Source organism: Perca fluviatilis, chromosome 22 (genome assembly GCF_010015445.1).
Source record: "Perca fluviatilis chromosome 22, GENO_Pfluv_1.0, whole genome shotgun sequence".
NCBI lineage: Eukaryota > Metazoa > Chordata > Actinopteri > Perciformes > Percidae > Perca > Perca fluviatilis.
Window position 1 is genome coordinate 26,676,468 of NC_053133.1, and position 22,500 is coordinate 26,698,967.

Genomic DNA, 22,500 nt, shown 5'->3' on the forward strand with positions numbered 1-22,500 from the left:
GTGACGTTAATGAAGTTAAACACAGTTCAGCTGTCAAATAGCAGCAGCCGCCTCTGGCCTCAAAACAGCCCGCTGACGGAGAAACATCACAGGCGCACACATGGCGCGCCCAGCGCTACGGTACTTCATTAAGTCAGTAAATTCTTTCTGGTCCTGTCTCAGTGGAGCTTTGTCACAGCAGACATGTTGACTTGTCATAGTAGGAAAAGCACAGCTGACATTGATAACCTTAACGATGGCTCGGTTCCATCAAGTGTCCCAGTGAGATATTTCAGTGAGTCAGCATGCACAATACCAGGACCTCTCCTAAGTGGAATACAGCCATCAGTAATGGTTTAATACCAGGGTCTCTCCTAAGTGGAATGCGCCATCATTAATGGTTTAATACCAGGGCCTCTCCTAAGTGGAATGCAGCCATCAGTAATGGTTTAATACCAGGACCTCTCCTAAGTGGAATGCAGCCATCATTAATGGTTTAATACCAGGACCTCTCCTAAGTGGAATGCAGCCATCAGTAATGGTTTAATACCAGGACCTCTCCTAAGTGGAATGCAGCCATCAGTAATGGTTTAATACCAGGACCTCTCCTAAGTGGAATGCAGCCATCATTAATGGTTTAATACCAGGACCTCTCCTAAGTGGAATGCAGCCATCAGTAATGGTTATGTGTTTTGTATTACCAACAGGCAAACTGCACAAATTCGTTAGGAAAATAAACCCTGCAACATGGGCTTTAATTAAACTCCACTGTTATGGGATGGTTGGGCTTTTTTCGATTGTTTTTGACTGATAAAATGGCTGCGGCCGGAAACAACAACAGCTGCGGTGAGTTGCTCAAAAACTTTTTTAGTAAATCTGTGCACACAAACAATGTTGTCAACGCTTGCGTTAAGGTGTAGAGCTCCTGGTGATACTTGAAGCAACGTTTCATGTCGTGTCGAGCCTTCTTAGTATTTCGAAAATAGCTATTTTGAGACTAGCATTAGAGTGCTCTCCCACTCAAAAGGCCATTTGACCCAAAAACGAGAATACGGTGAATCTTAAAAGTGGCGATTCGGTCCTAAATATGCTTTTAAACTAAAGTTTGACTCACGTACTGTACATTCACAGAAATACCCTAGGATGCATTTTGGCGAGAGTTACGCTTTAAAATCCCATCTACGTTATTTGTTTTTGAATATTAGAAAACATACACATTGGACATGTTTGAGACCGTCCTCCTCCCCGAAAAACGGCCACATCAGTAGGTTGTTCAAGCAGCAATTACGCCCTATATTTAAATGTTTTTTTTTTTTTATTTACAGGTGGGGGTGGGGGTAGCCTGCACCCCTGACGAACTTCCGGGCAAATTTGAGATTTGCTCTGCAAATGCTCTCCAAGAGCCATTTTAAGACCATTTCTAATTTTTCCAAATCGAGACGCCAATCACAACCATTAAGGCCCCCCCCCCCATTTAATAAGGTTTCTTCCCAGGGTCCCCCCCCATCCAATTTTTGCTTTAATGTTTTATTACAGAGAGTGTATAAACGAGTGGATCGCAGTTAAGACTCTCCAGCTGATCCAGAATGCTGCAGCGCGTGTTCTCACAAGAACTAAGAAAAGAGATCATATTTCTCCTGTATTAGCTTCTCTGCATTGGCTTCCTGTTGAATCCAGGATTGAGTTTAAAGTCCTTCTCTTGACCTACAAAGCTCTAAATGGTCTAGCACCATCATATCTAGAAGAGCTCCTAATACCCTATTGTCCCACTAGAACACTGCGCTCCCAGAATGCAGAGTTACTGGTGGTACCTAGAGTCTCTAAAAGTAGAATGGAAGCTAGAGCCTTCAGTTATCAGGCTCCTCTCCTATGGAACCAGCTCCCGATCTGGGTTCGGGGGGCAGAAACTGTCACCTCATTCAAGAATGAACTTAAAACTCTCCTATTTGATAAAGCTTATAGTTAGGGAGTGAGGAGTTGCAGTGTTCACCTAACTGGCCCAACTGCTTCTCTTCATAATTGTTAGATTAATAATACATAACAAAGTAGAGGGAGGCAGGCCAGCCAAGCCAGATCCGGCAGGGGAGAGTTCTAAGCCCAAAAAGCTACCTCTCCTTATGACCTGTCTCTCTTAGTTACCTGTTATAGTTACGCTGTTATAGTCCTAGACTGCCGGGGGACTTCCTTCCTTTGACACACTGAGCTGCTCTCTCCTCTCCCTTTCTATTACTGTTTCTATTACTGTTACTATTACTATTACTATTTGTGTGCAGCCCGTCCCAGAAATGCTTGTTACTAATCCTAGCTTCTGGGGAGTTTACTCCCCGGAGTCCTTATGCTTTTTTTTCCCCCAGCGTATTTCCTTGGAGAACGTTGGCACCAAGATCCTGGTTGCAGCTGTTGCCGTGGTCCTGCTGCACTCCCTGCTGAGCTCAGCGATGCCCTGCAATGTCATGCTGCGTCCTGCTGAACCCTGCAGCTTCCTGCTGAACCCTGCAGCTTCCTGCTACATCCAGTCACTGTTCCATTATTAATGTGACTACTATCGCCACTGTTCATCACACCCCCAACCGGCTCGTCAGACACCGCCTACCAAGAGCCTGGGTCTGTCCGAGGTTTCTTCCCAAGAGGGAGTTTTTCCTCGCCACTGTCGCACTGCTTGCTCTTGAGGGAATTACTGGAATTGTTGTAATTGTTGGGGCTTTGTAAATTATAGAGTGTGGTCTAGACCTACTTTATCTGTAAAGTGTCTCGAGATAACTTATGTTATGATTTGATACTATAAATAAAATTGAATTGAATTGAATAGTTAGGGTTGCAAACATTTTCTGGGAAATTTCCGGAAACTTTCCATGGAAAGTTTAGCTGGGGAATATTGGAAACATTCCAATTTTGATTTACTATGTTTAGTGGGATATACAATTAACACACATAGGTCAATAATAGCAATGGATTATGTATTACCCACCCCGTATTTGAAAAACTAAATATAGTATGTAGTAGCCTATGCTGATTACTGCGTGCGTGCATGTCATTGACGAATGAGCTCAGTCTCACTGAAAAGCGTACAAATACCACGGGTTTCTACCTGTGACATACGTGCAATGTGTACGCGAAAGTGAAATTGTGCGTACAGCAGATACGCGGAGCGCTCCAATTACAGTAATGGAACCCACTGCGCTTATAGTATAAAGGGACGTGGAACCATGTAAGGAGGTTGGTTGGGGTGGTGGATGGGAAAAACACAGGACTTTCACCCAGGAGACCGGGGTTCGCGTCCCGTGTTTGGCGACTTTCAGCATGTGGTTTTTTTGTTGTTGTTAGGCCGTTTATTAGCGTGTTTAAGTGGCGCGTTTTTGCGACTTTGTAGTGTTTTTTTGTTAAGCCTTCCCCAATGTTTCTTCCCTAAACCCAACCGTTTATTAGCGTGTTTTTGTGATTTTCTTGTGTTATTAAAGCCTTTCCCTGCATTCTTTCTCTAAACCCAACCATATCTATGTTTTTGTGTGTGATGCTGTTCTCGCGATAACACACAACGTGGTGACGCGAGCTGCGTGCATATAAAACGCACCGGTCCCCGTTACTTCAATTGGAGCGCTCCGCGTATGTAATGCACGTAGAATTTCACTTTCGCGTACACATTGCACGTATTTCACAGGTAGAAACCAGTGTTATTTGTACGCCTTCGAGTGAGACCGGGTTGTGACGAATACTAGGGAGGACATTTAACTGAAGTTGCATTAAATCAGGTTGTTTTAACCAAGATTATGCTGCAAGATGTTCCTTTTTTTGAACTACATTTAAGTTCCTTGTTTATAGACCACACGTGTCAAAGTTTGCATATTCCGGCTGTGAAAGAGCTTGTTGTGAGTCAGCTGTGTGGAAGCCCACTTAGAAAATGTAATCATTGTTTTGCTCGATTTGTTAAATTGTAGAGTGGCTTTGGGAACTTTTTTGCTCACTTTTTCAGGGCTTTATGTGGACCAAACTGTAAGAGAGAAGACTATATGATACATGCAGTAATTGAGTCAAAGATATTTGACTTTTTTGATGAAATAAAAGCATGTAAATGAACTATACATGTCTGGCCCTTGGTGCGATTCTCTTTTTCCAGTGTGGCCCTCAGTGACGTTGAGTTTGACACCCCCTGTTATAGACTAACCGTATTATAACAAGCAATTTAAAAAAAAAATCCAGTTTTACCTGATGGTATGACTGAATCCAGAAAACTCCCAGAATCTTGCAACCCTAAACAATAAGGCTCATCACCAAGTAGTTAAAGACGGACTTGATCCCTAACAGTGCTGGAAAAGGAAAATATATTATTGATTTTAAGAAATATTGATCACTTGTGACAGTTGTGAAACACAGCGATGTGTCTCTGAGTTTCAAGTTCAGACTCTGTTCAGCACCGAGGCAAAGTCTCTAATTCACTGACTGAGGGAAGAATTACTCTGACCAGTGTGTGTGTGTGTGTGTGTGTGTGTGTGTGTGTGTGTGTGTGTGTGTGTGTGTGTGTGTGTGTGTGTGTGTGTGTGTGTGTGTGTGTATAAATGTGTTGCTGGCACACAAACAGGGGATGTCGACATCAGCACTCACTAATAACAGTAACATCAGCAGAGAGCGGATGACACGGACTTTCTGTGCCTGTGTGTACGTGCCTGTGTGTGTGTCTATGTGTGTGTGTGTGTGACTATATGTGTGTCTGTGTGTGTGTGTGTGTGAGACACGTGATTATTTTTGTGACAACCAGGCAGATGTAATGAGTAAGCACCAGGACACAAACACAAACACAAACACACACACACAGACAGACACACACACACACAAACACACACACACACACACACACACACACACACACACACACACACACACACACACACACACACACACACACACACACACACAGACACACACACGCAGCAGCCTACTGAGTATATTTGAAGGCACTAACTTGGATTCTGGGAGTTTTTCACCTAAATGAATCATTCTTTTTTCAGGTAACCCCGAAAAAATGTCTCCCCAAAAAAAAGCAATGCAAGTCCCCAATTTTTTGGCAAGCTCTGCACCAGTTCCCCTGAGCAAGGACAGCACAGTGCTGACCAAATTAGATAACAACAGTTACAGCAGAGGACTCTGTGTGTGTGTGTGTGTGTGTGTGTGTGTGTGTGTGTGTGTGTGTGTGTGTGTGTGTGTGTGGGGGGGTATGTGTGTGTGTGTGTGTGTGGAGATACCCGGCAACAACCTCACACTGTGCAGTGCCAGATCACACAGGGAGCACCTTTATCACACACAGACACACACACACACACACACACACACACACACACACACACCACACACACACACACACACACACACACACACAGACACACACACATGCAGTGTTTACCCCTGACTGTCCTCTCTCTGTCTCTTTCTCTACAAAGAAACTTCATTACAGCCGACTTTAAGGCTCATTTTTCACTCACATACTAGAACAGGAGCGGGAGGCTAATATTTTCCTATCAGAGCTTTGAAAGAAAGTCTGCAAGGTCCTCAAGTCATCCAGAGGAAAATGGAGACTGTTGGGGTAGAAGCAAGATCACACCCGAAGAAACGAGAATAGGGAAGGCAAGATCATCCTTCTTGACACAGAGACAAATAGGCAAATAGGCGTTCAAAACACATCGCCACAAAAAAAAATCAAATCTGCGCCTTCAACTCAACTTTTAAATACCGTAAAACTTCAAATAACAGCCGAGTCCCAAATAGACGCCTGTCTCTTTTAACCCTTGTGTGGTCCTTCGGGTCTTGGTGACCCAAAGGACCACACAAGGGTTAATACAGCACCTTAGTGTTTGTTTGTACAGCATTTTGGTCAGCTTAAACTGTGTTTAAATGTGCTCTAGAAATAAACTTTACTTACTTACTTTACAAGAGACAGGGTTTAGAGAGCAATTCTCAACAAAGTAAACAAAAGTACATAACCCTTGTTTTGTCCTTTGGGTCCTTGGGACCCACTTTGTAGGGTTCAATGATGTCTCAGTTATTTAAGACCTAGAAGACAATACTTCAGCGATATTTATGACCTTTTAAGGCCTCATTTCAAAATGTTTTTAGACTTTAGAAGACTTTTAGAAGTGCTAACCTGCCGGTGACGAAGAAAACTTTGAGAAACTCCTGAAGCAGACTGATCTCACAAAAGTGGCGTATGTATGACACGCCAATACGTATGCTGTTTTTCCGTGTTATCAAGACGCATAATCGCTTTTTAGCGTGTTTATCAACACAGTTCGGCTGCCATTGACCTACATTACATGTGAATTTTCACTGTAGCGAGTAGTATGAAAGGACAGAAGCCTTATCTTTCAGGAGGAAGACACCTGGATAGTTACAGAGCTCCACGTTGACAAGTCGCCAAGTGTGGGAGAGATTTCCCCCTGAGATGCTGAAGGCTCTGGATGTATTCTTCTCTGTCCTGGAGCCTGTTTCACAACGCCGATGTGCGAGCACTTCTTTGTGTACCGTCACAGCCCCTAGCTCCCACTGTTAGAGACGTTAAAGGTCAAGTACACTGAGGAGAGGTTGTGCTCTTAATGCACAGAGCGGCTCTATGGATAAAAGCCTCCACTAAATGCTATGTGCGCTGTAGATCTTTACACACATGGACTATATCGACATGTGGTGCCCGGCAGAGCAAAAGCTAAAGATCACACGCCAAACAACAACAAACAGTGGGAGCATTAGTCGACATTGACTTGTCAGCGCGGTAATGATCCTACACACACACACACACACACACACACACACACACACACACACACACACACACACATACACACACACACATAGTGCGTTTCACTATCTCTGTGGGGACCTGGCATTGACATAATGCATTCCCTAGCCCCTTACCCTAACCTTAACCATCACAAATAAATGCCTAACCTTAAAGGGTTAGCTTAGCGTAGTGAATGGAATCCTATGTTGCCGGTTAGCATGTTGTGAGTAAAAGTGAGCCAACAAAAGACAAAAAAAACAACCTAATTACTTGCACTGAGACAAGAAATGTGTTGGCCCACCTATCTACAGCCAGGGGAGACCGTGATAAGAACTATTTCAACAAACGGTGGCGTATTGCTTTAACCCTTACCCTCACCCTAACCATTACCTAATTCTAACCCTAATCCTACAACCAAGTCTTAACCCTCAAACAGCCCAGTCCTGGGGTCCGTCATTTTGGCCCCACAAAGCTGTTGGGACCCCACAAGTATAGTGTATTCCCGGTGTTTGGACCCCACGAATATAGTTAAACAAGAACACACACACACACACACAAACAGAAAGGCCAGCTAAATGCTGGGTAAACACATGTGAGGATTAGAGGAATTATCCCGTAAAGAACTCAGCAATCGGAGCCCTTTGACGTGACTCGGCCACTATCTGAGACCTGAACTGCTCCAAAGTGAACCGAGGGAGAAGTTTGGACTATTTACGCCACAGAAATATACGGCTACATCAGCCGTCTAAAAACATTTAAAAATCTAAATTTTAGACCTTAAAAAGTCTTAAATTCGCCAAAGAATGGCGTTTCGTTTATGGCAGTTATACATTCCTCCAGTTTTGAAAATCTAGTTGTCATTAATATACACTATGCTGTATAGGGGTGTCCAACCTGCACGTTGCTCTTTAAATAATTGTCCTAGGTCCATGTTAAAGCTGCCTCTAGTGCTCACTGAAATGTTTTTTTAATTATGTGGTGCTGTAGTTCAGTGGATCCCAACCTGGGGTCCGGGCACCCCCGGGGGGCGCAAGTCTTTATCTGGTTTGAGATTGAGGAAAAAAAAATATATATTTGCACATGTTAAACAAATTAAGCTAATACACTAGTACAGGGGTCACTAACCTTTTTGAAACTGAGAGCTACTTCATGGGTATTGAGTCATACGAAGGGCTACCAGTTTGATACACTCTTCTGAAATAAAAAATGTGCTCAGTTTGCCTTTAGTTATATATGATTATTAATGATTAATGATAGTTATATATGATTATTAATAGTTATATATGGTTATTAATGATTAAGGATAGTTATATATGATTATTAATGATTAATGATAGTTATATATGATTATTAATGATTAATGATAGTTATATATGATTATTAATGATTAAGGATGATTAATGATAGTTATATATGATTATTAATGATTAATGATAGTTATATATGATTATTAATAGTTATATATGATTATTAATGATTAATGATAGTTATATATGATTATTAATGATTAATGATAGTTATATATGATTATTAATGACTAACTCATCTATGTGAAGACACTGATCATGTTAATGATTTCTCACAATAATTATCAACAATGACTTAACAAGGTGGGAAACAGATAATATCAATATTCAGTTTTTAGAACAGGCCTGAGGGCTCCTCATGTGGTCCTTGGGGGGCTACCTGGTGCCCCGTGTGGCACCGCGTTGGTGACCCCTGCACTAGAATATATAATGTATACAAAAGTCTGCATGAAAACTATATATTTAGTTGCATCCTAATCTTTCCTCGCCGCCACGGCATCACTATTTTATGAATGAAACATGGCGGAGAAACGTAACAGTGCTGATAACTGCTCTGTATCAAAAAAGAAAGTAAGGCTCTATCTCGAGAGATACCTCAACTTCGGTTTCGAGGGAGGAGGAGGAGGGGAGGAGGCTCAGCTTTTTTTAGAAATGAGTAGGCAGGAAAAAAAAAAAAAAAGGTTGGGAACCACTGCTGTAGTTCTTTCTTTCGCTCGTCCAAATAGAATTCGCTGTGTATGTACAGATAATTATTACATAGAAAAAAAGCAACTGAAACGCCACGCAACTGAAACGCCACGCTCACGCCACGCTCACACCACGCTCACGCCACGCTCACACCATGCAGGCAGGGTGCAGGAGGCCTAACAGCGGAGCAGCCGAGACGCGCCCTGTGGAGAATCGGAATAACACTTCAAATGCATTTTCAATTTTGCACGTCTACATTAGTGCAGCAGAGCGTTCCACTCGAGACATATACCATTGGCCGACTCCAAAAGAAAGCCAGCTGTATCATAAAGGACCCCACTCACCCTGGACATCACCTGCCCCTCCCCCCTGCCCTCTGGAAAAAGAAACAGGACATTCAGATCCAGTAACCAACGGACTGAAAAATAGCTTTTCCCCCCCAGGCAGTCAGAAGCACAAACCCTCCTCTCCTCTCCACCTCCTTCCTCTACAAAGACTTGTGTGCAATAAAAAAAACCAAAAACTGGAAGTGCAATAACAGTATGCATATAGTATATACACCTCATTGTGTTGATTTATCTTGATTTATACCACAGACTATCAAACAGCACAACAAGCACTTTAAACATACATTTTAATAAATTTTGTATTGTATTTGTATTATATTGTATTGTATTAGGCGGGTATGAGCACTGTAATTTCCATTTTTATGAATGAAATAAACTTGACTTTGATTATTATATTTAACTATTTAAAATTTTACAATAAGGATCTATTTGATTCTAATTTCTAGTGTATGCACTTTGGTTGTGGTTTTTACATCTACCACACCCTCACATATATTTTTGTATTTCTTCAATGTAATTAGTTGTTTTTTTTTACATTTTGTGAAACAAATTAACTAAACCAACCTAAACCCCTAACCGTGCCGCTCGCAGCGCCCATCCCATAACCAACACGTGTCAAACTCAAGGCCCGGGGGCCTAATCAGGCCCCTCGCAGATTTTTAGGTTCACACTAGACTTTGGCACACATAGTTTTTATAGCTTTTTTCAATGTTTTTTCTGACATTTTTGCCACTTTTTTCAATGTTTTTTTGGCCCGTTTTACAAAGTTTTTTCCCCCCACTGTTTTGGATGCTTTTTTCAACTATTTTTGTCGTTTTATCCTTGATGGTTAAGTTACTTTTTATGCTGACTTTTTGGGGTCTTTATATCGACTGAGCTGTAAGTGAGAAGATTATATGAGATGTGCAATAATACAATAAAAGATGCTTGACTTTTACGATGAAATAATAGCATGTGAATAACCTAAACATGTCTGGCCCTGGATGTGATCCTTGTTTTCCAGAGTGGCCATAACCTAACCCTAACATGGGTTGTGTGGCACTTTAACTTTTTAAAGTGCTCATATTATGCTCATTTTCAGGTTCATAATTGTATTTAGAGGTTGTATCAGAATAGATGTACATGGTTTAATTTTTTTTTTAAAACACCATGTATTTTGTTGTACTGCCCATTGCTGCAGCTCCTCTTTTCACCCTGTGTTCAGGTCTCTGTTTTAGCTACAGAGTGAGACCTCTCAACTTCTGTAACATCTTTGATGTCAGTCGCACATGCTCAGTAGCTAGGTAAGGACTACATGTGCTAGCTAGCTGTTTCTCCAACTTCGGCCGATACAAGGCAGGATTAACCGGGAGACTTGCGCTAGCATGCTAACGGTTAGCCCCCTAGGCCCTGTGGTTTCGGCTAGTGACGTAGAAAGCCGTGCAGATGTTGACCAGCTCACCCGGAGACTGAAGGCAGGACACATTCAGAAACCGTATCTCACTCAGAACAGAATGGATGGTTGTTTTCAAAGTTTGTATGTGTGTGGAAGCACCAGAGACACAAAATAACACCCCAAATCCCAGAAAAAGTGTTTTTTTTCCATAATATGGGCACTTTAAGCACTTTTAAACTTTGGTATGTGTACTTTTTAACCACAAGGTCAAATAATTCAGATAGTATTTTAGACTTTTTAAATGACAGTGGGATAGATACTTTAATATTGCGACACCGGGGCATTTATTTTCATAATTTTACATAAATATATGTTTTATTTATTTTAATTATTTATTTTGTAATCTCTTCAGGAGAGAGGCCAGGGGAGGCGTGGATGAGACCTTTTAGTCGCGCTGTCCGATAATAATTCATTATTATTTTTTAAAATTACATTTATATCTGCATTTATGTCAAAAGTTAGCGACTTTCAAACATCAAAATGTCATTTATTAAAATTGATTTGTGTCGAAATGATATATAAACATCTTTTTCATATTATATTTTGTTTGGTTAATTTCTGTAGCAGAAACAGCGGCACCTATAATAGGCCTGGAATATGAAGTAGCGTGTTGAGTCATTTACAAATGGATCCGTTTCGACAAAAATATTCTTGAAACGATGCCAGGGAAGATGGGGAGGTAAAAAAAGATTGTTTTGGTACGTGTGGACGTGGCCTTCAGCTGTTGGACCTCTTCCAGGGAGGACAGAGGTGGGATAATATGCACTTTAACTATTCCTTCAAGTTGTTTTTATGCGGCAAAACTGTAAACTAGGGCATCGCAGCGTTCATAAAAGGTTAAATCTCGATCCAGGTAACGCTCTCACAGAGGCCCGCCTTTAGGCCCAGACCCAGTGATTGAACACCGCTGCTGCAGGTCAACCCACAGCCACCGTTTCTACTTATAAATCTGTATTACCATTCTCTGCCCCAAAAACCTGCCGGCAGCCTGAGCTAAGGAAACCTGACATCGCTGGACAGGTACAAGTGTCTGTGTGTGTGTGTGTGTGTGTGTGTGTCTGTGTGTGTGTGTGCGCAGGTGTGATCAACATGGGGATTTTGGCTGCGGGCCTTTCACACCTCAGGTGAACCAATTACCATATTGCATCAACCTATCAGATCCTGTCAGACCGTCGGCACACCTGCGGGGGTCAAACACTGGAGTTAGTCACGGTGGTTTTAAAGCCACCCGACCCGTTTCTGTCAGCTCGAATACTGAAACTCGCCTAGCTTTTCACACACACACACACACACACACACACACACACACACACACACACACACACACACACACACACACACACACACACACACACACACGCACACACACACACCCAAGTGCGTTTCACTGTCTTTGTGGGGACCCCGTCATTGAAATAATGCATAACCCTAATCCTAACCGCACCTTAACCATCACCACTAAATGCCTAACCTTAACCCTTACCCTCACCTTAACCATCACCACTAAATGCCTAACCTTAACCCTTACCCTGACCTTAACCATCACAACTAAATGCCTAACCTTAACCCTTACCCTCACCCTAACCATAACCTAATTCTAACCCTAATCCTAAAACCAAGTCTTAACCCTCAAACAGCCCTTTAAATAGTGGGGTCCAGCATTTTGGCCCCACAAAGCTGTCCGGACCCAACAAGTATAGTGTATTCCCGTTTTTTGGACCCCACCAATGTAGTTAAACGAGAACACACACACACACACACACACACACACACACACACACACACACACACACACACACACACACACACACACACACACTCACTTTCCTTTTTCCGGGAGAGCAATGAACTCTGTGTGTATTTTTCCTCTCTGAATCCCAAGGTTTTACAAATTGGACAAAAGGGTTTGAGGCACTTTCACAGGTCTGAGGGTCCTTTCCCAAACTGTCTCGTTCTGGACAAAGGACAAATCCGGCACAAAATGAACCTATAGGGGTTAATAACACATGAGTACACATGTCGTTCGACGGGTCATGACTGCTTTCCCAAGATGGTGCCTGCCTGTATACGTGAACGCTACTGTCTTTCTAAACTATCTTTTTAATAAACAACACCTGTACACCTGCAAAGTTCTCAATTTATCGGTTTACATGTAGGGACCCTCATTATGCTACCGTGGAAGTGTGGTGATAATTTGAGCCTTGTTAGTGGTGTAGAAATAGAAATTTCCTTTTACTTTACCCTCTGCCCCGACTACTAGCATTATAAGCTAATTATCAGTTTGCGGTAGCTTGTTTCAAGCTAGAGACACATTTGATTAGCATGAAAACATACCCCAGAGAACGTTCGACTCGGTGCACGTGTGTTATTAACCCCTAGGTTCATTTTGCGCCGGATGAGTCCTTTAACTGGCTCTGAATCTACACTCGGCTCTTTAAAGAAACGTTTCTAAGATGTTCAGGGCACTTCGTTTCATCAGAACATTAAAATCCAAATCCCTCAAACTAATGAAGCTCAGCGCAAATTCTTTCCGGGAAGACTTCTAATTACTGCAATCACCACTATTATATCTCTCGCTAAATCTTTTCAGCTGTTAAGTGGTGGTGTTCACTCTTCAGTAAACCAATCAGAATTGGCCACAAATTCATGATCCAATCACAGCATTACATCCTGCTTTAAATGTCTTCTCTCCTTGCTATCAGCTGGCTTCTCAGGCACAACGTGCAACTATAGCTGGGCGATATGGAGAAAATCAAATATCACGATATTTTTGACCAAATACCTCGATATCGATACCGCAACGATATTGTAGTGTTGACTATTGGTGCTTTCACAAAATATTAACACAATAATATGTCTGTTTCTCTGCCCCTTTACATATTTTAATGATGGAGTCTAATCCCCAAAGACTTTGCACATTTCATGTACATTTCATATTATGCATATCTACGATAAATATTTGCATATCTGCAAAGAAGAAGTCTCTCCTGATTGAAATAAACATCATGCTGAAATATAAATCATGAATATATCTTTTGGATGAAGGCAGCGTAGTGCAGATGAAATGTCTTTGTTTTCGGCATTAAAACAGGGTGCTGTGGGGCTTCAAGTCAAGGCCCAGGACTTGATTTGAAAATTAATGTTAACTGACAACTGTTTGTCCCGAGTCTGCAGTTGTTACGGTTACCTTTTAAACCATGGTCTGGTTTTACTAGATTTTAATCTCCCTTTCATTTGCAGACTTGCATTAACATGCCATATATTATTTCCAATTGGCATGTAACTATCCATGCTTTTAGACATATGTGATTGGGGGGGAAAATAGTCTCGCATTGTCAGACATATCTCCATAGCTCTGTGGAATAAAAAGCCTGGCTACACCCAGGATTCAAAATTAGCATCATCTACCAGCCAAATGCTGGTAAAATATGCAATTGTCTGGCAGATTTGCTTCACTCACCAGCCAAAAAACAATGGTAATCTTTTGAGTGGCTAGTAAAATTTGAACATTCACTAGCCATTTGGCTGGTGGACGAAAAAGTAAATTTTGAACCCTGCCTACACCTCAGATGCATTCTGGGATAGGAGAAAAAAAAACGCTCTGGGTTGTTTGCATTTCTATAAACCAATCACAATCGTCTTGGGCGGCGCTAAGCTCCGGTGGCTCTGCTAAATAGTCTCAGGAAGGAACTTGTTTGGAAGAAAACGTCACATACAATATTACATGCAGACAATACAGTAACGTGAGCTATTTAAATGATCTGGATACATGTTTAAACCTCATTTATGTATCTCTGTGTGTACTTCGTCCACAGCAATCGCACCAATCGGTCCCAAAACGTCCCAGTTAGAGAGGAAATGACCTAAACATATTCTTTGTAAATCTCTACAATCATTCCCCCGAAAGAACCGAGCAGGCCTGCCTCGTTGCACCAAACAAATTTTCTTCAAAACTTGCCATTTTCAGCGTGTAGCTCGCTAGCTCGAAGTTTGTTGTTGTTTCCCAAAGAGAACGTACTTTGAGAACGGCGACACACAGAGAGCAGAAGGAGAAGGACATGTACTTCTGTTGATCCAGACTAGGGGAGAATCACACGATTCAAACAGGAAAGGCAATGTTCCCAAAATAGGCTGTTTTGAAATGTGACTATTTCACTTTAACCATCTGAGATCTAAGCTGTTTTCACCATTCTTTGGGTCGTCTTTACCCACCCATCCCTCCCTCCCTCCCTCCCTCCATCCGCCCATCCATCCATCCATCCACCGATCCATCCATCCATCCATTCATTCATTAATCCATCCATCCATCCATTAATCCATCCATCCATCCATCCATCCATTAATCCATCCACCCACCCATCCATCCATCCACCCATCCAACCATCCACCCATCCATCCATCCATCCATCCTTCCACCCATCCATCCATCCATCCTTCCATCCATCCATCCATCCACCCACCCACCCTTCCCTCCCTCCCTCCCTCCCTCCACCCATCCTTCCATCCCTCCCTCCCTCCGTCCCTCCCTCCATCCACCCATCCTTCCATCCCTCCCTCCATCCATCCTTCCATCCATCCCTCCCTCCCTCCCTCCCTCCCTCCACCCATCCTTCCATCCATCCCTCCCTCCCTCCACCCATCCATCCATCCATCCATCCACCCACCCTTCCCTCCCTCCCTCCATCCATCCTTCCACCCCTCCCTCCCTCCCTCCACCCACCCATCCCTCCCTCCCTCCCTCCCTCCCTCCACCCTTCCATCCATCCATCCTTCCATCCTACCAGGTTTCCGATGCTCAGCATGCCGTTGAACTCGTCCGTCATGGGGTAGTGCTCCATGGCCATGAAGAGCGTGTTGAGGACGATACAGACGGTGATGGCCAGGTCCAGGAAGGGGTCCATCACCATGATCTTCACCAGCTGCTTCACCCTCAGCCAGCAGGGGGAGCACTCCCACACCAGGTACCGGTGGGCGAACACGTACCAGCACGGGTGGCACTTCTTATGGGCCTCCTCCAGCTCTGCATCGCACGGGACGAAAAACAACACAAGAGGAAAGGAGTCGATTAAAGTACAAGTAAATGAAAGATAATTAGAAGGATGGAGATGAAAACAATCAATTCATGGACGAGGAGAAAGACAACATGATGAAAGTCAGTCCTTCCAGAAAAATGTGGAGTTTTTTTGTGATTGTTGCGGGGCAAAAATCCTTCATTATGCGGCACGTTTTCTTAAAAAATGCGATGGAATATGCTATATGATATTTATGCAATTTTATGCGATGAATGTCGATTAAAACCCTTGTGTTGTCTTCCTGTCAGCCTTGGAAAAAACACTTTTTTTTCTCAATGTTTTTGACCCCTTTTTTGCTATTTACAACGTTTTAAATTGTTAAATTTTTCTTCTACACATTTTCAGCGCTTATTTCTACGTTCCATATTTTCTGATATAACACAAAAATTGAAAACGGGTCACTGTGACCCGAAGTCAACACAAAAGTGTTAAGTACAAGTAAATGAAAGATAATTCGAAGGATGGAGATGGAAACAAGGACGAGGAGAAAGATAATGTGATGATAATTGGTCCTTATTGCGGGCAAAAATCCTTGATTATGGCAAGGCAAGGCAAGGCAACTTTATTTCTATAGCACAATTCAGCAGCAATGCGATTCAAAGTGCTTTACACAAGACAATAAAACAGTTAAAAATATCATACAAATTGGTAACAGATGAAGAAACAGTTATATAATAAAATAAATGAATAAAAAAAATAAAATTTAAATACAAAAATGAATTAAGAAAAGGCAGTGTTAAAAGAAAGGTCTTCAGCCTTGATTTAAAAAAGCTGAGATTTAGAGCCGCCACTACAGTTTTTGGGCGGTAGTTTGTTCCAGATGTAGGGACCATAGAAGCTGAACGCAGCTTCCCCCTTTGTTCCGACTCTGGGTATGGCGAGCAGGCCCGTCCCTGATGATCTCAACGGCTCATAGTGTAGTAGCAGATTTGAAAGGTAAATTGGTCCTAAACCGTTTAGTGACTTATAAACTAACATGAGTATTTTGAAATCTATTCTTTGATGCACAGGAAGCCAGTGTAAGGACTTCAGAACTGGAGTGATGTGATCTATTTTTTTGGTGTTGGTAAGGACTCGTGCAGCAGCGTTCTGAATCAGCTGCAGCTGTTTAATAGATTTTTTATGAATACCAATGACCACGCGAGCGCCGTTGCAGTAGTCCAAGTCTACTGAAAATGAAAGCATGGATAAGTTTTTATAAGTCCTGTTGGCACATAAGTCCTTTTACCCTTGCTATATTTTTAAGATGATAATAGGCAGATTTTGTTACTGACCTAAAATTCAGGTCAGAGTCCATAATTATGCCAAGATTTCTTGTTTTGTCTGTTGTTTTTAACATTGTTGATTGAAGATGAGCATTTACTTTTAATCGTTCATTTTTACGTCCAAAAATGATCACCTCCGTTTTATCTTCATTTAATTTTAGGAAATTCTGGCACATCCATTCGTTGATTTGTTCAATGCACCTGGCCAGGTGTTGTATTGGACTGTATTTCTCCGGGGTGACAAGGTTATATAAATCTGTGTATCGTCCGCATAGCTGTGATAGTTTATGTTGTTGTTTGCCATGATTTTAGCTAGGGGCAGCATGTATATATTAAACAGTAGAGGCCCCAGGATGGAGCCCTTGGGAACTCCACATGTCAATCTTGTAATGCGGCTCAGATGCATAGTTACCTATTGACACATAGTAATTTCTATTTTTTAAATAGGATTCAAACCACTGTAGTACTGTTCCAGAAAGGCCTACCCAGTTTTCCAGTCTATTTAATAATATGTCGTGGTCAACGGTGTCAAAGTTATTGCAAGCTTCGGTGGACAAAAAGTCAGATGCTACTGGTACTGGAGGGTTTGATAACCTATCGACAGTAGCAAATAGAGCACGTGAATTATTAGAGTTTTTTGAAATAATTTCAGAGAAGAACGTCCGCCTTGCATTTCTACAACATTAACAATAAAAATATCTGTCTTTATAGATTTCATAATGGACCTGTAGGTTTGTTTTTCGCCACCTGCGTTCAGCTTTTCGACACTTACTTTTTCTAATCTTACAGGTGCGACATTTCTCCATGGAGATTTTTTCTTGCTAGAGATGATTTTGACCTTAACGGGAGCAATGGTGTCAATAATAGTTGATATTCTACAGTTGAAATTATCTAGAAGTTCGGTTGCTGAGGCTCCAGAAGGAGCGGCGAATTGGTGGCGCGAAAAGCTGAATGAATTTTTCACTGATGCTTTCAGTGATGTATCGTTTTCTGATTACCTCTGTATGAACAGTTTTTTTCACAGTTATAGAGCTATTAAAAAACACACATGAATGATCAGAAAGAGCAATATCATTCACCACAACTTTGGAAATGTTCAAGCCTTTAGAAATAATTAAGTCCAAGATGTGACCTTTGTTGTGTGTGGCTGTAGTCACATGTTGAGTGAGTCCATAATTATCAAAGATACAAAACAATTCCTTTGTACCTCTATTCTCAGGGTTGTCGACATGAATGTTGAAATCACCCGTAACAATTATACAAAGCCGGTCAGCACAGATCATAGACAGTAGTTCAGCAAAATCATCAAAAAAGGCTGCACAGTACTTGGGTGGTCTGTAGATATTTATAAATATAGCTCTATTAGTGGACCTTAACTGAAGAGCCACATACTCAAAGGAATCAAAATTTCCGATGGATAATTGCGTACATATGAATGAGTTTTTAAACAAAATAGCGACCCCGCCTCCTCTCTTATGAACTCTACTCTCATTCATAAAAATGAAGCCAGGGGGAGCTGACTCGATGAGGACAGCAGCGCTGTTATTCTGATCCAACCAATAAAATCAAGATTATGTTGAATAATAAAATCATTGATAAAAAATTATTTTCCTGCTAAGGATCTGACATTTAATAAAGCTAGTGTTAGTGTGTTGAGGCAGATATCTGCCTCATTTCTTATGGCAGGCTGTAGATGACGGGGAATGAGCGCTAAATTTACTATATTAGCAGTTGAATGTGTTTTATTGTATTGCAGCTTCACCACTTTGTGTGGTCTGTTGTTAATAATAACCGGGATGATATAGCTGTTTTGTGGACTTGGAGACGTTGTTTTAGAGGAGGAGGTGGTTATGGAAGAGTGCATCTGGGAATTGTGTTTGAGCGTGTTTTGTGATTATGTGATTATGCGGCACGTTTTCTTAAAAATTGCGATGTGGAATATGCTATATATGATATTTAGGCAATTTTATGCGATTGCGGAACTTGCAAAAACTGCGGTTTGATGAAAAAGAGAAAAGAAACAACATTTTTCAACTTTCTGCTAAGATATATTACGGGACTTTTTTGCAACGAAAATGTGGGAATTATAAAATCATGCATGCCCCGCATATTTTGCGCAGAAATCGACAATTTATGTGGCGAAAGTGCGGCATATTTGAAAAAATGCGCCCCCACCCGCATAAATATGCAGACTTTGGCTGATTATGCGTTGAATTATGTGATTGCATATTCACGTTTTTCTGGAGGGACTGGTAAATAGTCCCCTAGGTAAGACAATAGGTTTGGGTCTGTAACTCGTGATACGTTAAAGGATACGTTTCTGATTTTCTGGTTTGTCTTGATGTTTCCGCACCAAGTCGTGTTAATGTTATGTCAAAGTCTTTGAATGTCAACAAAGTATCCGTCAGTGTCGACGCTGTTTGAAACGGGAATGAAAACAAAGCTGATCCGAAGAGAAAAAGTAAATATAACAACCAAGTTAGCTGTTCAGCTAGCCTAGAAATCTAGACGCACCCTAGCGGCAGCAAATGGAATTTGCAGCCAGGGTCAGTCTAGCAACTCTCCGTTGGCTTGCGAGCTGGAAAAACCAAACTCTAGTCAGGCCAATCACATTGTGTATAGAGTCGGTGGGCGGAGCTTAACATAATGACGGCTGAGTTGCGACTCTGGGAGTATTGCTATCTTGAGGCAGCGGGAAGTGATCGCGCCATTGACCAACAAAAACCTGGTCTAAAGTCAATAACGCAGCATTTCATTGTTATTTTAACAGCAAATTAGTAAAATGCTCCTAGGCTCGTGCACAGCGCGCACACACTATGCTTGTTACACACACAGGGACACACAGCAGCACACACACATGCAGAAGATTACAAATAAAAATATTACGGTGCAAATCCTCCATCATAACAGCAATGCACCAAGGTCCAAACGCGCCTGGCTTTTAAAGGGAATGGGAGATGATCTCTGATTGGTTGATTGCATGTTACGCCCAAAACACACCTCTGATTAATGAAGACACTAAGTACAACCCTTTAGGACCAGGCGCCCGGCACACTGACCCTTTTTTTCCACCGTCAAACTAGCAAAAGTGGATTTGGACACGCCCTAAACGCCTGCGCCAGGCGCTTAGATCGTTAAAATAGGGCCCTTAAACTCCACGCCAACTTCCAGACTCCTAGGACAAAAACTGTGGCCACCAAAGCGGGGATTGTGTGTGGACCAACCGATTGACCTATGGAGCTGCTGGTCAAAATTAAAAGATTGGTGACTGTTAAGTCTTTATTTTTGAGAAATAAAACCACAGGTGGGAAGAAATCCAGTTGCAGGACTTTTATCGATTTTGTCATTAGATATTTTTGACTCGAGTCCACAGTTCTGGCAAGAACATTACATATTAAAGTAGCTTTTTACGAAAAATGTTATTGACTTTATGTTAAAACATGAAAAACACCTACTCTTAAAAAAACAAGGTTAGAAATAAAGTGGATTTACTGTCTTGTAGCCAAGAATACTTTTTATATTAACTGATATCTGTAAAATATACAGAAAATAGGTAAAAGAAAACATGAGAGGAATGAAGGAAAGAGGGAATGAACGGTGCACAGATGGATGGAGACGGAGGAAGGACAGCAGTGTTTTTTTTTGTATTTTCCTCTATGATGATCTGTTCTCTTAGAGCAGCGACTGCCGGGGGGGGGGGAAACAGTGACTCAGCAGATAACACACACACACACACACACACACGCACACATGAATGCCAATTTCAAGAGATATGAACCCAAAAAACCTAATACATGAATATCATCACACACACAAACACACACACATACACACACATACACACACACACACACACACAAATGAGCTCATGGTTAATGAGGGTAACCATCATAACACACTCTCTCCTTTTCCGACTCTATCGCACAAACAAAGCCGGTGTTCCCCTGGGGTTGGCTCGGGAAGCAACACACACACACACACACACACACACACACACACACACACACACACACACACACACACACACACACACACACACAGTTACACAATCCCCCATCGCCACACATGCATGCACACACACACCCGCGCAGACAGTCTGGAAACGCACACACAAAAGTGTTGACAGACTCACTCAGACGCAAAATTTTGTCAAAAACATGGTTACACAATCACACACAAGCAACCACCCAAAAAAGTCAAAAGCACACTCTGAGGTAAAAAAAAGTCAGGTGACAGTGACGTACTAACGCACCGTTAAAACAGAAGATAAGGGTGTAAATGCAAAACGCCTTCTAGCAGCTTCTATGTTTGGGAGCTATGCAGTTTTGGCCATATTTTATAAAAAAAACCACCCATAAAAAAAAATACCCCTTTCTCTATAGAGCCCCTGCTTTTTCCTGCCACACAGTTCCCACAGGTTCTTCTATAGAGCCCCCCTACAGGTTTCTCTGGCCTATAGAGTCCCCCCCACAGGTTTCTCTATAGAGCCCCCTCTACAGGTTTCTCTATAGAGCCCCATACAGGTTTTCTCTATAGAGTCCCCTCACAGGTTTCTCTATAGAGCCCCCCTACAGGTTTCTCTATAGAGCCCCCTACAGGTTTCTCTATAGAGCCCCTACAGGTTTCTCTATAGAGCCCCCCTACAGGTTTCTCTATAGAGCCCCCCCTACAGGTTTCTCTATAGAGCCCCCCCTACAGGTTTCTCTATAGTGCCCCCCTACAGGTTTCTCTATAGAGCCCCCCTACAGGTTTCTAAAAAAGATACCAGTTAGCTCCTCTGGTAGCTAACAGTTTAATATACCAGTTAGCTCCGCTGGTAGCTAACAGTTTAATCTACCAGTTAGCTCCTCTGGTAGCTAACAGTTTAATCTACCAGTTAGCTCCCTACCAGTTAGCTGGTAGCTAACAGTTTAATCTACCAGTTAGCTCCGCTGGTAGCTAACAGTTTAATCTACCAGTTAGCTCCGCTGGTAGCTAACAGTTCAATCTACCAGTTAGCTCCTCTGGTAGCTAACAGTTTAATCTACCAGTTAGCTCCCTACCAGTTAGCTGGTAGCTAACAGTTTAATCTACCAGTTAGCTCCGCTGGTAGCTAACAGTTTAATCTACCAGTTAGCTCCTCTGGTAGCTAACAGTTTAATCTACCAGTTAGCTCCCTACCAGTTAGCTGGTAGCTAACAGTTTAATCTACCAGTTAGCTCCGCTGGTAGCTAACAGTTTAATCTACCAGTTACTCGCTGGTAGCTAACAGTTAAATCTACCAGTTAGCTCCTACCAGTTAGGCTGTGCTAACAGTTTAGTTACCAGATAGCTGGCTGGTAGCTAACAGTTTAATCTACCAGTTAGCTCCTTACCAGTTAGCTGGTAGCTAACAGTTAATCTACCAGTTAGCTCCGCGGTAGCTAACAGTTTAATCTACAGTTAGCATCCGGTAGCTAACAGTTCAATCTACCAGTTAGCTTGGCTCACCAGTTAGCTTTGGTAGCTAACAGTTTAATCTACCAGTTAGCTCCCTACCAGTTAGCTGGTAGCTAACAGTTTAATCTACCAGTTAGCTCGACGGAGCTAACAGTTTAATCTACCAGTTAGCTCCGCTGGTAGCTAACAGTTCAATCTACCAGTTAGCTCCCTACCAGTTAGCTGGT

At 42.1% G+C, this 22,500-nt stretch overlaps 1 protein-coding gene across 1 annotated transcript in view; it reads right to left on the reverse strand.

Moving 5' to 3' along the window:
• The window catches only part of LOC120552733 (sodium channel protein type 4 subunit alpha-like), a 346,898-nt gene that overhangs the window by 117,033 nt on the left and 207,365 nt on the right, over window positions 1–22,500 (reverse strand). The window contains exon 16 of the mRNA XM_039790961.1: window positions 15,300–15,538. Coding sequence (XP_039646895.1) covers window positions 15,300–15,538 — 239 coding nt within the window. The remainder of the gene's footprint in view (window positions 1–15,299; window positions 15,539–22,500) is intronic.